Source organism: Carassius carassius, chromosome 8 (genome assembly GCF_963082965.1).
Source record: "Carassius carassius chromosome 8, fCarCar2.1, whole genome shotgun sequence".
NCBI lineage: Eukaryota > Metazoa > Chordata > Actinopteri > Cypriniformes > Cyprinidae > Carassius > Carassius carassius.
Window position 1 is genome coordinate 20591123 of NC_081762.1, and position 18550 is coordinate 20609672.

The 18550-nt window shown below is 36.2% G+C and overlaps 1 protein-coding gene across 2 annotated transcripts in view; it reads left to right on the forward strand.

Annotated features, from left to right (window-relative positions):
- Nucleotides 1-18550, forward strand: part of ripor2 (RHO family interacting cell polarization regulator 2) — a 47114-nt gene that overhangs the window by 12737 nt on the left and 15827 nt on the right. For both annotated transcript variants that reach the window (XM_059556581.1, XM_059556582.1), the window contains exons 2-6: nt 7436-7556; nt 8743-8904; nt 9093-9171; nt 10117-10140; nt 10446-10499. In XM_059556581.1, coding sequence (XP_059412564.1) covers nt 7436-7556; nt 8743-8904; nt 9093-9171; nt 10117-10140; nt 10446-10499 — 440 coding nt within the window. The remainder of the gene's footprint in view (nt 1-7435; nt 7557-8742; nt 8905-9092; nt 9172-10116; nt 10141-10445; nt 10500-18550) is intronic.

Here is an 18550-nt window from a genome sequence, read left to right on the forward strand (position 1 = left end):
CTTAGATGATGTCATGTATGCCTGATTTTTAGATTCTGTCAGCTGTGACATGTAATCTGCTTTGAAAAGCCAAATCCTTATGCCTTTTAAAGGGTGCCGTCATCCTCGGGGTCTGTCCTGACAAACAGCTGTGCTTTAGCAGAGATGAAGTCAACACCCTCCTGTCAAACCCAGAAGCACTGTAGATAACAGGAAAGCACCCTCATAAACTACGGCTGATTTTTAAAGCTAACTATATTTTTACATTTTATAACTGAATATGCCTGAGAATAAACCGACCAGCTCAGAAAATTACTTGGGTTTTTCCCTCAATGTTAATTGATGAGATTTTCTCACAGGTAAAAAGTGTAAATATTATTTTTTATTATGAGATTATTCAACATTTCCATTCATAGCACAAAAATGTTACTCTAAAGTTTAATTTTGGTTTGTTTTTTTACACCCCCCGAGTATGTAATATTAATGATATTTGTCTTAGTGAGCACCACTAATTCAGGATTTGGCTTTTTGCCTGACCTAAATGCACCACATCAAACCTCTGATTGGCAGATTTCATCATCTTAATTTTTCATTGTATTTTTAGGACATAGTTTAATCTTCAGTCTGTAAGGGCTGTGCATCAAGAGTGTGTTTTCTTTCTTGCTTAGATGCTTTGAAGCTGAAAGTGACATGTCATCTTTAATTTAAAATGTATTTTCAGTCCTCAAAACAAAAAACTTTTCAATGTTTCATCTACATATGCACAAGTCAAAATGTTGGCGTCTTTTTTTAGCAGTGTTCTAGTTATGTCCAGTTGGCAGAGTGCAGGAGAGACAGAAATGAAGAGGCAACTGTCTTTCTCCATCTCTGTTCTTGTCTTACTTATGCATCTTGTGCACACACACACACACACACACACAATGATCTGTGGCTGAAATGCTGAATCAGAGATCCATCTGCAAGAGTCTGTGTCCGCATGGATCAGTGACGGCTTTACAAATTCAGTTATTTTCTATTTTCCCAATCTAACAGGACTGTTTTCCACTATAGCCATGTCTTATTTGTGTGGTATTGGACTGGCCAGCGCTGTCTAAATAAAGAGAGACCAAATCAAGTGGAACTTAGTTCAGTGGCTTAACAATTGTAGGAGACTGGCATAGCCCCTCAGTGACAATCCACATTTACTGTTGAACTTAGAAATATGCATGTTATTTTAGGACAGCTGTTCCTTGGAGTGCAGTTGCTTAAAGGGATAGTTAACCTAAAAATGAAAAATCATTTCAAGCCCATTTTTGTTTTCTTTCTTCCTTAGAATACAAAATAACACATTTTGAAGTATGTCCAAGCTACTCATTTGCATACAGTGTTATTTTTGTCACAGGGAAGAGGATTCACATCATATCACATTTGACATTTGATCTGGGTTTGTGTTGGTTTTTAGCCAGCTGTGTGCGGTGTTATCCTCAGATACTCTCACACAGTGTACAAAAAAAAGTATTATTATTTTATTCCTAGGCCTCAAGCTCCTGTCTCCACATATAAGGATGTTCATCGTTCTAACTCTAGTTTCGCCTGGCCTCTGTTTTCTCTTTTCTACTATGTAAATATGGTTCAGTGTCTAGTATTACAGAAAAACATCCAAATATCCCTCAGAATTGTCCCTCTAGTCTAGCCCATTTTCAAACTCTTTTTACGTATGTGTGTTTTTCTCATAGCTGTCTTCAAGTCCGATTAAACCAGTCACTGCTCTGCCTATGGACCATGTATACATGCACATATCACAATCTGGTCATATTACAATTAAGAAGGTGTGATGTAAATGTGTTACCCTAATTAAACTAATATAAATTATAGCTAATAAAGCCTGATTTTCATGGAAATGCCTTATTTAGAATTCAGAAAAAAGATCTTATGCCATAACATAAATCAATATACATGTGTAAAAGCACTGTAAGAGTCTCAAATCTACATTTTTCAGTTCAGTGTGCTCTTATGTGCTGTCAAGGACATGAATGAGAATTAATTAATTGATTAAATTATGAATTATGAATTGATGAATTTATTAAATTACCCTGCAGAATTACTAAAAATGAATGGCGACAGTGAGCATCCCTGTTATTAACACGAGAATCATGGGAAATGGAAGTGTATGTCTTAATTTATTAATTTAATATGAATGGTTATGTATACGGAAATATTTCAATAGTCTTTTTCTGAATAAAGGCTTAACCAGAATATGTACTATAGTTGAAAAACCATGTCAACCTGTTATTTTTCTTCGCTGTGATATTTGAAAGAATGGTTATCATAATTTTTGTTTTACAAAAAATTCATGTGCCTTTCAGAGGATATAAACTCATACCTCCTAACATAGTTTCTTTCTGTCTTAGTTCAGACACAGTAAAGATGAAAATAGTATGACATTTTAGTATTTGCCGTTAGATAACATTCAAATGCTCTTCAGTCTTAAGTCTGTGGATTAAATATGAAATAAATCATCCATTAATACCAAAGTTGGGCCAAATGATCCTGCTGAAAACACATCCCTGTTCAAATATTGACTCGTTTAGTAATAAATCAAGTAAAGGTTTTTTTTTTTTATGATATGAGATTGATGTCCGTGGCTTAAATATAAATGCCTGTGTTTTGATCATCAGACGAATCAAAAATATGTGTCACCGTTTGTATTTTAACATAGCTTAGCATTTTAGCTTTAGGGGATATTACATTTACATCCTAACACAACAAAAACTTGATATGTTAACTTGTCAGCTTGAACTATATCAGTGTGTTCAAACTCTTCAGCTTTCACATTCAGATTATGTGACCTTATGACCTTTAAGCTGAGAGAAATGAGGAAAATATAAGGCGTGCCATATACCGCACTCAAAATAAAGATCAGTTCAATGAAACTTTATTAAATTGTTGGAAACAATCCCTCACATTTGTTTTTTCTTCCCAAACGTCACCATTAAAACCATTCCGGTTGACCAGCAATAAAGCAGTTATGACTAAATTGCACAGGCACTTCGGTTCTCTTTGCATGTATAAAATGTGGATTTCTTTTTGGTCCACTTCAATTTGGGTCTCCGTTAACTTTCAGTTCATTTCTTTAGGTTAGAAAGTCTTCAAGAGTGTTTCAACTGACTTGAATGAAGTTGAATGGAACAAAGCATCACTGACCGTAGTGAGAGGGAGTTTTTGTATTCTCTTTGTATTATTCCCCCCCTTACATTCTTTGCACAATTTTTTTGTTATTTTTAGGCAAGCCTGTGTCACATTCTATTGTGTGTTTGTGTTTTTTTCTGACATGGGGAATGTTTCACTTGTTTGTTCTTGCTCTGTCAAAAAAGTTGTGCTTATATCTCATGTTTGCATTTTGGAGATACGATCAGCATGTGTGGCAGCTAACCCTTATTTAGTTATTTTTGTGAAGGCTGCTGAAGCCCACATCAAATTTAATAAATGTTTTTGATTACACTGTTTAAATATTTTATGCTTGCACCTCCTATAATGCCTTCTTATTAAGGCACTGTAAACTTGAACAGTTTGTCCAAATAATGTTCACGTGGCAGTAAACTTAAAGTGCCTCCCAATTTCAAGAAGAATGTTGGATTTTTTAGGATCCTTTTAAACAATAGCAACCAGTGTTATGACCACATGATCTTTCGGTCACAACACAAGAGCATCCATTCAGTCATCATACGCCTGCTTTAGAATCATCTTTCACTGCGTTTATAATCTTTGTGCTTTGAGTGTATGTGGTTCTGCAGATCCTTGTTCTGGCCCATTTGGAGACACTGCCCAAAGCACACATTACTACAGCTTGAGTAGAACAGGGTCAGTCGGTCACTGCCACATGCCTGACAGTTGGCATGGGTGTTTGAAGTGAACTCTTCACTTTGGAGAGTGTGGAACAAGACCAGCATCAAACAGCAGCTGGGATTGAACTCCTACCTTAGAGCAAAAGACCGGGAAGACAACGGGTCCTCAGAGCAGAAGGACAGGAGGAGGCCTGCTGCGGGGGATCCATGATTACCGTGTTCTTTTACTGGACACATTGTGCATTGTCTGCTGTTACTATAGAAGCTATCATTTATACAGCCTTTAGGAATCGTGCTGCTGCTAAGTTGCAGTGTGGGTTGAGTTTGATGATATTCACGCGTGCAGATAGTTTCCGCTTGTGCATGTGTGCATGCGGCCGTGCACACGTGCTTGCGCGGGAAATAAAATTACTTTTACAGAGCGCTAAAGTGCAGAAAGGAAATAGAATCTATAAAATCCTGATGTTATTTGTTTGATATTAATCGCATCCATTTTTGGTTTTTCAGTAAAAATACCAGTAAAAACAAACTTTAAATTGTGTCATCATTTACTCACCCTCAAGTTGTTCTAAACCTGTATGAGTTTCTAGCCTCTATTGAACACAATAGGATATGTTTGGAAGAATCTTGGTAACCAAACAGTCGATGGTCAGGTTTGGGACAATTTAAGGGGCGAGCAAATGATGACAGAATCATTTTTGAGTGAACTATCCCTTTAACACTAGAGTTGCACTAGTGTTAAAAGTGTCTGAAATGTTAAGCTAATCGTTTGTATGTTATGGTTGATGACAAATATCATTTATTGGTTAAGATATGATAAGATAAGATATTAAAAGTCAATATTTTTCTCTGTGTTTACTTTCTTGTTTTAAACCGCTCACTAGATTCACTTAGATTTATGCTTAAAACAACAAAAACACTAGTCAGAATTCATAATATGGGCTGTTGGGAGGAAACGAGGGACCCCCTCTGCCTCACACACACTTTTTATTCAGCACTTCTCCAGCCCAGCTTCAGGACCCCCTCATACCCTCAACGAGCCAGACAAACATGGTCCCTGCTGGAGGTGACAAATTAATGAAGCCCCCCTCTCTGGTTCTTTTGTCCTCATCATCCGTCTCTCACAGTGAAGAGTTCAGAGTTGGGTGCCAGGCAGCTGTAGTCAGAATACTTATGAGGCTTCGTGCCCAGAGGGACGGGGATGACGTAGCCCACATCAATGGTGCTTCACGAGTGCCTGTGAACCGAGACGACTAGGCCTGAATAGAATGAGTGGAACAATCCCAGCATGCACTGGGTGGCACAGTGTCACTTTGTGTTTTTGAAACTGAAGTGGAACCTTTGTTTGTTGAAATAAGCAATTGGTTATATTGGTTTCCTTGTGTTCGTTTTGTGTTTTGATAGATTTCAGCATTAACCCTTGCATGCATAAATTAAGTTAAAAATAAATAACATTGCACTATTAATATTCAATTAAAAATGTAGTAAACAAACATAACTGAAATTATAGTAATATACATTATATGCACAGTAACACATTTTATGTATATATATTTTTTTAGGAATTCTGAATTGTGTTTTGGAGTATATTTAAACATCTGTGAAATTGCTTATTCTGGACAGTACTAAATAAAAAATAACATGCAATTTTTCATGATCCCTCTTATTTTGCTTCAATTATTAACATTTTGCACATTCTGTAAGAGGTATGTAAACTTATGAGCACAATTATATATGTTATATTGTATTAAATAATCATATCATACATAATATCATAATACAATGAAAAATGTATATGTATGCACATACAGTATATGTATACATTTGTATTTTATTTTAGTAGATTATTTTGTTTAGCTATTTTATTAGAACATATTTTATATTTTGAGAACTGAATATTTATTCTTGAATATTAATAAAAAAATAATATTTATGTAGAAAATCGTGCCGTTTTTAAGCTAGTATAGTTTTTACTTGTATAGTTTTGATAACATTATGGACACAGAACAACAAAAGGGACAAGTATTTCGAAAAATATGGAAATTTAATATCACCATCTAGAGCAGTTCTCTGATTGGATGGGTTATTTTAGACTTCAAGAATTGTATGCTGCTGTGTATTCTTTTAATATTTCTGCCTTTTGTTTTCCCGTTTATGACGATGATCTGAGTGTTTGTCATAAGATCAAAATGTACAGAACATTAGTTCATTCTAGAGGCAAAACCAATATAGCATTGCCTATAAATAGCCTGTTACCCAAGACTCTTCTGTTTGTCCTCTGCAAATAACATCTATTTCAGAGCTTTATTGGTTTGGTGTAGCTTTATATAAGCAATTATGTATCTATTGCACTGAGCATAAACCCACGGGTGTATGGTTACGTCCGACAAACAGCCCCTGGATACAGTGTGAAACCTCAACTATGGAGAGAATCTCAACTGCAAAACCCAGATTTTCCCGTTTTCTGGTGTAGATATCAGTGTCAGGCAGGGTTACGAAGGTTGCTTGTTGATCTGGGGTCAGAATGAGTCTCTCACATCGATGATCACATCGATGATCCTCATTACCCTCCAATCGCCACTGTCATTATCCCGCTTTGCTCTGATGAATTATGGGAGGTTGGATAAGCTATAAGGAGATCAGGGATGATCTTGAAGTCTTTTTGTAAGCAGGAGATTTCTGTGATCATTACACTAGTGATGATGTTGGTCTTTCTGGGCTCCATTTGGGTCGCCTCATGCTTCTATGCGTCTTGATCTGCGGTGGGATCAGGTGGCTTTGAGCGCTTTATAAAAACCTCTGAATGTGCACCATATGGGGTCTTCTCACCCAGCAGTGCTATTTTCAGTAGCTGTATACACAGGAGATTAAATGACTCTCTTTTTTTCAGCTAGTTTTGTTTACTTTGATCTAGAGTCACTGTTGTCAGGATATCTTTTCATTAGAAAGCCAGTATCTCTCACAAAATAAAATCCGGTGAATGTGTCCTAAGTTAATCACGGCATTTGTTGTAATATCAGTTACCACATACACATACAAAGACCCAAACATAAATCTGTGACATGCATCAACTTCATTTCATATTGTTTTGTACATTTCTGCATTTAAACCCCTTATCTTCAGTTATAAGTGCATTAATGTAATCACTGTTGATTATTCATTATTTGTGTGTTTTAAATAATTTAATGTCATTAAAGGGATAGTTCGCTCAAAAATCAAAAAGCACTGGTAGTTTTAACACCCTCAGGCCTTCAAAGATGTAGGTGACTTTTATTCTTCAGTAAAGAAGATGTTTAGCTGAAACTGTGGTCTCTAGTGATTCATAAACTGCAAGTCAATGGCTACCATCACTTTAAGAGTCAAAAAAAGCATTTCATGTAAAACAAAATGAATATCTATGGCTCCTGATTATACAGTACATTTTGAACTTATGAAGCGAAACAATTGGTCCGTGCAAGAAAATTTTTGCCTGTGATCCAAACAGGGACATTTTCTAGGTGAATTTTTGAATTATCTCTTTAAATGGAGTACTGGTTAAAATGTGCATTTGGTCATTCCCAACACACACAACCCTTCCCCCATCTGTACCACTGACTTCTCTCTTACCCAGAATCCTCTCTGCCCTCTTGCAGGAGTGTCCTCCCGCTTCCCAGACATCATGGCTGCTGGCACTCACTCTCCTGGAGGGCCCAATGGCATCATCAGGAGCCAGTCGTTCGCCGGCTTCAGCACCCTGCAGGAGAGACGCTCACGGTGAGGTTATGGGAAGACTTTCCACTAGATTTTTGAATGTAAAAATAAACTTCAAAATTGCAAAAGAGCCACTCATTATGTTCATGTAAAATAGTAGGTGCATTCAAGAGTGTGTTTGTTCAGGGCACGCTAGCTTATCTTAGCTTGACGGAGTGCATCGTGAGTGGATGAGCCTTAGGCAACAGAATGTGCTCATTCTACACAATGGCCTAGATTTACTGTAGCACTACTTGTCGTGCGTGTGACACGTTCAGACACGTTCATGTCAAGCAACCAACTGCCATTGTGTTATTATGAAACGGTGAACTGTGACATCAGAAGTAGGCTAATAAGTACCCTGTCTTTTGACAGATGTCTTAATGTCAGGAAGCACTGAGGAATTTGTACAACACTACAAGTTTTATCCGCATTTGACATGAATCCTTGAAGCCTCTCAAAAGAGAAGAGGGTGGTTATTTGCATGGATATTACAGCTTGAAGTGCACTAAAATGCCAACACTAGACTAAAGGCTTCAAATCTGCACTAAGCTTTTACACTGGAAGACTATTTCACCCCCAATTTAAAAATTTATAAAAATAAGACATTATTTATTTGAATTATTTCTGTGTATATACTGCAATGCATTTGGTCAAATTTTTTTTTTTACATTTCTTTTAGATTTTATTTATATTTTCTATTTTCAAGATTCTCATTACTGTAATGATGAAGTGATTTATTTTATATATTTCATAGAATTAAATTTCTATTTAAATAACAGTAATAAAAATGTTAATTTGTAGTAATTTTATTAGTTTTTTTATTAGCATTTTGCAACTTAAATCAAGTATTTATTATTATTATTATTATTATTATTATGTTTACAGAAATACCGTCACATGCAAACAATCTTAATACTTGTTTACTTTGACAGCAAAATAAAAAAACAAAAAAATAATAATAATTTTTAATTGTCAACTGGTTGACAGCCAGAAACATTTGATGCAATAGAGCTCGGTTTTAAAATCAGATGAGCAGCAGAAAAACGCAGCAACTTTGATTTAATAAACGTCAGCGTGATGGTGGTAAAAAAAAATAAGGCTTTTTTTTTTTTTTTAAGAAAAATATAATTTCTTATTGCAAGCTGATTTTGTGGTGGCAAAGGGCCGTTTTCTTAAGATTCATTCACATCTGTTTGTGTGTTTCCAGGTGTAACTCCTTCATGGGGAACTCAGCAGTGCAGAAGAAGCCCATCTCAAAGCCCAGGAAGCCCCATCTGTCCGGGCACAAGTCCAGCAGCAGCAGCAGCTCACGAGAGCCGCAGCCCAAAAGAGTGGAAGAAGTTTACGGGGCCCTCAAACAAGGCCTGGAGTGAGTGCTGCTCAGATGTTTCCTCTGATTCACATTTCTCTTGTCACGTAGATCTTCTCTCTCAGCTCCCACTACAGTCATATTGTGTGCATGAATCACTGCTGCTCAGATGGCTGTGATGAAATCTTTGTGTGCAGCCATTGTTCCTGCATCAGTCTGAAGTCTTTATCATTTTCTCTTTCTGTCAGTGAATATCTAGAGGTGCACCAAACAGAGCTGGATAAACTCACTTCCCTCATGAAAGACATGAAGAGGAACTCTAGACTGGTGAGACTGGATTTGACATCATCAGGGTGCCTACAAACTACAGTTTACACTGCGTCAGAGTGCTGCAAGTCTATTGATTTCAATGAGCAAATATCGAAGTTGTGAAGTCAAAGGCAGCAGAGAGGGATCTTAACTCTCCAAAAACAAATCAGCAACTGTTAAGACATTGTAGTATAAAGAAGTATTCACAATGTAAATGTCGTTTGTTGATTTAGTCAGAATACGAGATTGTGTAGATCCAGCAAAAAACTGAAAAGGAATTCATCAAGGACACATTCAGACTGACATGATTTCTAAAGGAACATGTGACACTGAACACTGGAATAATGATGCTGAAAACTCAGCCTTGCGTTAAATTATTAAATTAAATTTTACACTATATTCACACAGAAAACAGTTATTTTAAATTGCAATATTTCACAATATAACATTTTACAAAACACATGCATTTTCAAAAACATATTGTAAATGATGATGTATTAGAATGTCTAGAAATGCTTTAAACAAGATTTTTTACTTGAGAAGCAATACTGTATAAGATATTAAGACTTTTCTTCGGAGAAGAGGAGACATTCTGGCATACTGCAGTGGCAGATTTATTTCTTTTTATTATAAACAAATATAAAACAAGTGAAAAAAAGTACGAAAAGAAATTAAAAACTCATTAAAAAGTCATTAGTTGCAGTGCAGCATGTGTTGTGTGCTGGAGTCAGACTTCTTTACTAGCAAAAATAAGCAAGAAATCCCTGGTCAACTATTTTCAGCATGTTATCAGTTCAATTTAGTTTCCATTAAACAGCATAAACCAGCCTGGACCATCAAGCTGATCTGAGATGGTCTTTTCTGCAGGGATTTTGTCAGTTTTGTTTAATAATTAAATGTTGAATTTTTTATTTTTTTTTGTAGCATTTCCACTGAATTCACATATCTTTTTTTCTCCCTCAGGGTGTGCTGTATGATCTGGACAAGGTAGGGTCCCTAAACACATTAATGCTTCTTAACCTGTCTTAGGTGAACTGTGTTAACCTTTCTAAGAAGTTTGAGGTCAGAAACATGTAGCAGGAAAAATAAGCAGCTTTGCATAAATGATGTGCTGCATTCCTGCAGCAGTGATCCGTTATTGCGACACACTAATCGCCGCAGGTGTCAGTCGTGTTGAAAATCAGGGGCTCTGAACTTAGATTCATCCCTGTTTGAAGAACTTTCTTCTCTTTGGTCTTTTCTTTTTCAGTGAATAATATTAATTTTTGACATTTTCTCTTCTTGCTTCCTAGCAAATCAAGACCATAGAGCGATACATGCGACGACTGGAGTTCCACATCAGCAAGGTCATTTTTATATATATGTGTGTGTGTGTGTGTGTGTGTGTGAATGTGTGTGCAATCATTGTCTGTTTTATAGATTGGAAAAAGTAAAGGCAGTACAACATGTGAAACAGGTTTTTTTTCTGAGAGTATTTCAGGTTTCCAATAGCCGCATTTCCACTGTCGGGGCAGTGCGAGCCAGGGCTTAAAACGGGCCGGGCGGGGCTCATTGCCTCGGGCCAGTAGCACCGAGGCCAAAATCGCGCAGGATTTCCACAGTCAGGCCTGAAGCTCCACTGCGCTTCACTAAAACACGCCCTTTACACGCCTCTCAGGAACAACGTCACGAAACCCCATCATTTCACCAACAAAGAGAAGTTATCAGAAAACTAAGAAATAAGTCACTGGAACATGCACGATCACACACGAAGATGATAAAAGCAGCCATTTGTTTGCATGCTTTGTGAAATATTCAAATCGCATCAATGTTTTACTATAGAATAAGTGATACATTTAATTAATTAATTTATCAGGTCTCAAAATTAATCACACAGAAATTTATTTCTATTTTATTTATTCATTTTTAACGCTTATGAAAATAGCCTGCTTATTCAGTCGAGTCTGTTTCTGTTTATTTGTAGCCACAGTAGCCTATACGTCACATTAAAGGGTTAGTTCGCCCAGTTTGCAAAATTATTTCATTAAAGGTGCCATCTGTCATATCTGGCAAAAAAATCAAGTCATACTCCACATTCCATACCAGATGGGGGCAGTATGCCTCAATAAAGTGAATTTGTCTACTCTAGAGTAACAAACGAGAAACGGCATAGTTTCTATGCTCCGCCCCTACCTTCACAACAACCCTAGAGCATAGCTGAAACCTATAAGACAGCGGTTCTCAATTGCAGTCCTCGCGCCCCACTGCTCTGCACATTTTGAACGTTTCTCTTAGCGCTTAAGACATTTGTTCTATTCGAACATAAGTGCCCTGCGAAGTGGACATCACAGGATATTCAGCCATGATTCCAGTTCGAAGTGAACGTAGCTATATGTTCCAATCAAAGTGCATTGAAGTGTGCAAGACGTGAATTTAAATTGTATTGATTTACAGAGGTATATGATGTCACAGTTGTCCATGTTTAAAGACGCTGCACAGCACAAATCAGTGAATGAATGTTTCGATGTGAGGTAAACTTCAACAGATTTCCCCTGCTCAGAGAGTAGGGAGCAATGAACATTTGAAAAACAGTTCATGCACGGAGTTCATTTCTAACGAGCTGATTATCTGAATCAGGTGTGTTAACAAAGAGAAACGTGCAAAATATGCAGAGCAGTGGGGCGCGAGGACTGGAATTGAGAACCGCTGCTATAAGAGGACGTTTTGCCTCCAGAGGAACGTTGGGTGATGTCAAGTGATTTTGAAACATGACATCTTCAAGCTACTCCCCTTCACCTTTACCAGTGAATATGTTCATATTCGTTTTGTTCATATTACATTGAGTTGTATATACACATTATTTGAATTAAATTAATTTGACAGACAGCATTCTGTCAACATCATTGCTCAACATCAGACAGCTGATGTTGACCAAGCTAGCGCCAACCAACGTAACCAGAGCTGCCAACTCTCAAGCATTCACCGTGAGACACACGCAATTGACTCTTTTCACACGCTTTCATGCAACACATCAATTTTCTCACGTACAGAAAAACCACGAAGCAAAGAGGACACGGAGACCAACAGACTAGACAGAGCAGGTTACTTATGATATAAAAAAATGGGTAAGTTATAACTAGCTAATTATCAAACGCAGCTACAGTTAGCCATCGCTAACATTAGCACGTTTATAGAACAGCCTTCGATACATTTCTATGTTATAACTTCCCGAAAAAAAAATACACAAACATATAAAACAAACTTCTAGCGAAATACTAACAGCATCTAACTTACCAATCCAAAAGAAATGTTGCAAGTTCGGTGTCGAACCTCATTTCTTTCAGGTCCATCAGTTGTCTCCAGCGATTGAAAGCAGTGCCGATGTTTACTCTGGTTCGGCTCCTTTTCTTATCGGATTTGATTTGTGATTCCGAGCGCAGTTGTTTCCCTGTAGCGGGTGGTGGTCTCTTGCCAAGGGCTTAAGTGATCCTTCCGCTCTCTTCCCTGAACTGAACTGAAGTAGTGGGCTGTACTTTCCACAAGATTGAGGTCAGGTTCAGGTACGCCCACAAGCCGTGCGAGTTATTCGTGTATTGTAGGTTGGCTGGTGGTTATGTTGCCCGCATACCACCTCCCATGGCCGAAACTGGTATTACGACACCTGTCGGGCCGGGGCTAGTAATGCTAATGCTCTCTGCAGCACTATAACTTGACATTTTTTTAATGACATCATCGCCCTTATTTCTTCTCATACTTTTGATGCGTGTAGGTCATTTTTTGTATATTTTTACCTCAATTTTTGCACATGGCACCTTTAATAACTCGCCCTCATGTCGCTCCAAACCAGTAAGACCTCCATTTATCTTCGGGACACAGTTTAAGATATTTTAGATTTAGTCCGAGAGCTCTCAGTCCCTCCATTGAAGCTGTGTGTACGGTATACTGTCCATGTCCAGAAAGGTAAGAAAAACATCATCAAAGTAGTCCATGTGACATCAGAGGGTCAGTTAGGATTTTTTGAAGCATCGAAAATACAGTTTGGTCCTAAAATAGCAAAAACTACGACTTTATTCATCATTGTCTTCTCTTCCGTGTCTGTTGTGTGAGAGAGTTCAAAACACAACAGTTCCAGTTATATCCGGTTCGCAAACGAATCATTCGATGTAACCGGATCTTTTTGAAACAGTTCACCAAATCGAACTGAATCGTTTTAAATGGTTTGCGTCTCCAATACGCATTAATCCACAAATGACTTAAGCTGTTAACTTTTTTTAATCACTGTATCAGTGTATTCTCTTAAAGTTGACAGTCTTTATATTAATAGAAACAGCAACAACAAAGAATTCACTCACTCCTCTTGATTAAAAAGCTTTTATAACTTTAATAAAGAATTATCTTTAATTTATATAGTCCAATATGCAATGCTGTTTTACATTTGATTACTTTATTAAATTTCTGTACCTTAAAACTCATGCTAGACCTGCCAAATAAAAAAACCCTGAAAATCATTGTTTATTGTATGCATCTTTACTCTATTGTATTTATGTGTGCAGTTGCTTGTAGTTGGATAGAATATTCTTATTCTTTTTTTATTAGAAAGTATAGTTTTTCCATAAACATAGCACATACCGAACTGTACCGAAAACCGTGACTCTAAAACCGTGAAACAAACCGAATCGTGAAAAAGTTGAACCGTGCCACCCCTAGTTGCTTGTGCACCTTTTCCTACCACACTTTTTCCTTCCAGTCAACTTTCTATGAATATATTTTGATACAGCACTCTGTGAACAGCCAGCCCTTTCAGCAATGACCTTCTGTGACTTACCCTCCTTGTGGAGGGTGTTGTTGATTGTCTTGTCTTTGCCCAAATTGGTTGCATGTTCTAAACTAGCTCAAGAGGTGCACAGTATTTATACTCAAAATTTATCAAACTTATCAAGCTCAAAATGGAATATTAAAATTTTTTGAGATACTGATTTTTTAAATTTTCCTAAGCTGTAAGTCGTAACCATCAGAATTATATCAAAAAATCTCTTGAAATATTTCAGCTTGTGTGCAATGAATCTAGAATACAAGGAAGCACTAACTTACAAAAAAACAAAGACCTTTTCCATGATATTCAAATTTTTTTGAGATGCACCTGTATTTATGATTGAGTCACTGAATCATTAATTCAAACTACTTTTTTATCATTTTAATATAAAAAAGTTATTTATATATATATATATATATATATATATATATATATATATATAAATTCATGTTACATTTATATAATATGGGCTTAAAGTGAACACTCTGAGCTTTAATTTGAGGGTATTCTCATCAAAATTGGAGGAAAGATTAAATAATTACAGCTTTTTAATATGTACCTCCCCCCCTTTTCAAAGGACCATAAGTAAATTAACAGGACAACTGACTCAAAAGCTGTTTCATGGATGGGTGTGGGCTATTCTTTTATTTCTACATCTATTTGAGACAAAAAAGAAAAAAATGATGATTCTCAATTTATCCAGAATTTTACAGCTTTACTGGAAATAGAACGTCTAGTTATATTAAAAATACATGTTAAAACAGTTGATTTTTACTACAGTACCTTATTACTGTTTTTGCTACTTTATTACTGAGCATTGTGTATGCAGATTATATAAGTTTTTATAAGCTGGATCTTGGTTCTGTAAAAAAAAGTGAGTATATTAAGGCAAGTTATATTATTGTTATTTCATTAAATAAATGACATGATAGTATAAAGACAGCATAATGTAATGACACATAATGAACTGGTGAAGGAGGAGGATTTGTTCCAGGAGCAGGGCTTTGGTGTCTGTAGCAGCAGTGCATTAAAGGGGATGAATTCAGATGGCCAACTTCTTAGAGAGGGTTTGGACGAGTTGCCAATCAACAATTACTGTTAGTCTATAGCACCTTCTCTAAGAAGTTAATTCTAATAGGTTTGTTCCTTCCTCTTTGTTCCTTCCCCTTTAAAGCAGCCAATGGCTTTGACAATTTTATTTTAGTTCCATAGCCTCTGTTGAAACACATCAGCAGAATAATATAAAGCACATTGATCTGTGAGAGCTGTGGGAAAACTAATGTCTATAATTATATCATTATTTTATGTCTCTCACAGAAAGGACATTGATAACAGCCTTCAGATCTCAGCAGGGGTTTGTGCTTTTAAAAATCAACTTTATCACAGCCATAGTTGTCCCGCTTGCCCATAGGAAGTCAGGCAACACCAAGAGGAGGTTTCAAAAGGCTTGCAGTTTATGATCTGGCTTTGGACCCCAAAGATGTTTGATGTGGGTGAATTATTGTAGGTTTAATCTCCGTTTAATCAGTCTGGCATCCCCCCCGAGTAGGGGTCTAAATCTCATGATCACAGCTGATACATGCCTGTAACCTAAGAGGATTTTTCCACTTCATCTGTTTAAAATATCCTCATTGTGATACATATTAATATGGCATGTATCTTTGCACTCTTGGTCCCGTTCCTTCTGTTGTTTTTGCGGTGTGTGTGGACCAGCTGTGTATTCTTGGCTTGTTATTTGACTTAGTCGGCCTAATCCGAAACTGCACACTTGCAATGGACAGAGGGCTGACAAACAGCTGCTCACACACACACACACACACACACACACACACACACACACACACACACACACACACACACACACACACACACACATGCATGACTGGGTTGAGTCGCCTTGGACCTCTGCTGTCAACCAAAAAGAAGTTGTGCCCAAGTAGATCATACACATTCCCAGTGGGAACGACATGTTTGCAGAAATGCATATCTGGGTGTGTGTCACACAGCTTTCCCCAGATGCATCATTTTCAACACCAACACACTTCTACACACCACACCACTTATACACTAACACATTATTATATTATATTTCATTACATGAATTTGAACTTGTTTTCAGACACTTAATTGGATGTTAATTCCAATTAAATAAAAAAAATTATGAACTTTACAGTGCTCTTTTGACACACTTATTAAGGACTTTATTACATCTATATATGTGACCCTGAAGCACAAAACCAGTCTTAAGTCGCTTTGGTATAGTTTGTAGCAATATCCAAAAATAAAAACATTGTATGGGTCAAAATAATTTTTATTTTATGCCAAAAATCATTAGAAGTAAAGATCATAGATATTTTGTAAATTTCATACCGTGAATATATCTTAAAACTTAATTTTTGATCAGTATTATGCATTGCTAAGAACTTCATTTGGACAACTTTAAAGAAGATTTTCTCCATATTTAGATTTGTTTTAACTATTTGAAAACAGATTCCAGATTTTCAAATAGTTGTATCTTAGCCAAATATTGTCTGATCCTTTCAAACCATACATCAGTGGAAAGCTTATTAATTCAGGTTATTTATGTGATATAATCTCAATAAAAACTCTTTTACCCTTATAACTTTTACCATGTTTTGTGGTTAAATATGGTTAAAGTTTACTGATAAACTAAAATATACTAATACTGTAAATATTTGTTATGATAAGGACTTCAAGTACACTTAAGTGGTTATTATTATCTGTAAGAATTTTATATACCTACAAGTACAGTATTATATATATATATATATATATATATATATATATATATATATATATATATATATATATATATAGGGTAGGGCTGTAGTATGTTATATTTTATATTTTATTTAAAAAATGTGTATGCTCGCATGTATAAGAAAAATATTTAGAAATCTTTAATTATTACTACTTAATATTCATTTGTATTTGATGGTTACTCCACATGATATTTTATGTAATATTATATTTTATACTTTAGACATTTTATTTGAACTTTTCTTGAAAACAGTATAAAAGTTTTTAAAAACCGTACAAAACCAGAATGAATACAAAGAGTTATTTTCTAAGAACTCAGAATCTTTTAAAAAATAATTTAAATCTGCCTTTGTTGTTTGTTGTGGACACTCTTATTTGTCACTGACCTATGTATATCATGAAATCCATAAATTTTTCAAGGGTGGTGCAAGTGTCCCAAATATTTTTTGAGGCCACTATATTTGGAGGACTGTTCAGAGGAAATGGTCGTGTTGTGGCAGTCACTGCAGGCCTGTCTGTTTGTGTCATCACGGGCAATGCCTCTGAGGACAAATGCTGTGGGCACAGCAAATGAGATAGAAAGCGGTCATTGAGTGGACATGAATGTTTAACTGAGACAATATCAGTCTGGCAATATCAGCCGATTGTAATGGCTGAGTGATTTCTTTCTGCTGTGTACGTATCAAACAAACACAAAGTTTGCCCTCACTATGACAATAATGATTGTTTTTTCTGGCTAATATGTTGTCACATGATCATTTGTTTTGAGGCATGATTGAATATGCGGAGGTGCCAATGAGATTTGAAGGAAATGTTTTTAGTGTTTAATGTCTTAAAGTTATGTTGTCATTCACTCATGTCATTCCAAATCCATAAGACTCAAGTTTATCTTTGGAACAAATAATTCAGTCCCATTTAATGCTTTAGGAAATTCAAAAACATAAATAGAGCTCATCAAACATGACAAATGGAAGCACAGCCATATTTACTAGATGTTTCAGAACAACCCTCATTGGTTCTTGTGCATCCAGCACATTGGTTTGTCCTGTTTGATGTGTTTTATTAATGTCCATCAATTAATGCTTCTGTAGTACAAATGAATAAATAATGTTTATGTTGTATATGTGAATAAAATCTAATCTAAATCTTTTTTGGTTTTAAACTGCCCAATTTAAAGGGATTAATTCATTTATTTGTTAAAATGGTCTTTGAAATGTCAAAGTCTTGTTGGAATAGACTTTTTATGGAGGGATCTGTTGGGTTTATTAAAAATGTCTTAATTTGTGTTTTGGAGTTGGTTTTGGAATGACATTTGGGTGAGTAAATAATGACTAATGAATTATAGTTTTCTTTTTTGGGTGAACATTCCCTTTAAATATTGGTCTTTTCAGCTATCACATGGCCTCAGATGTTGTTAAATCTGGTGAACTACCTGGGTGCTAAAAAAGATAAGATTGGGGGTTTTTATTCTACTAAAATGTGTAATTGTGAAATGAGTTGTATGGACTATTTCATAGTACCTTATGGTACCTCTGGTTGCTGAGTGTTTTCATTTTATGGAAAATTCCCTCAAATAGGACACTGGTCTGATAGCTAGAGTCAAGAAAAACATTATTTTTCCAAAGGCTTATTTATTGTCAAAATGCAGCTCCTAAAAAAATCACCCATCACACCCCACCCGGCAGCCAGAATGGACCGGGCTGGGGGCGGTTATGGTGATTCATTTCCCATGCTGCTTCGCTGCTATGGCAGATGAGAGGAGTCAGACCAGGGCTTTTATGGAGCCAAATAAACAGGCAGCTGTGTACCACATTAGAGCTGTGA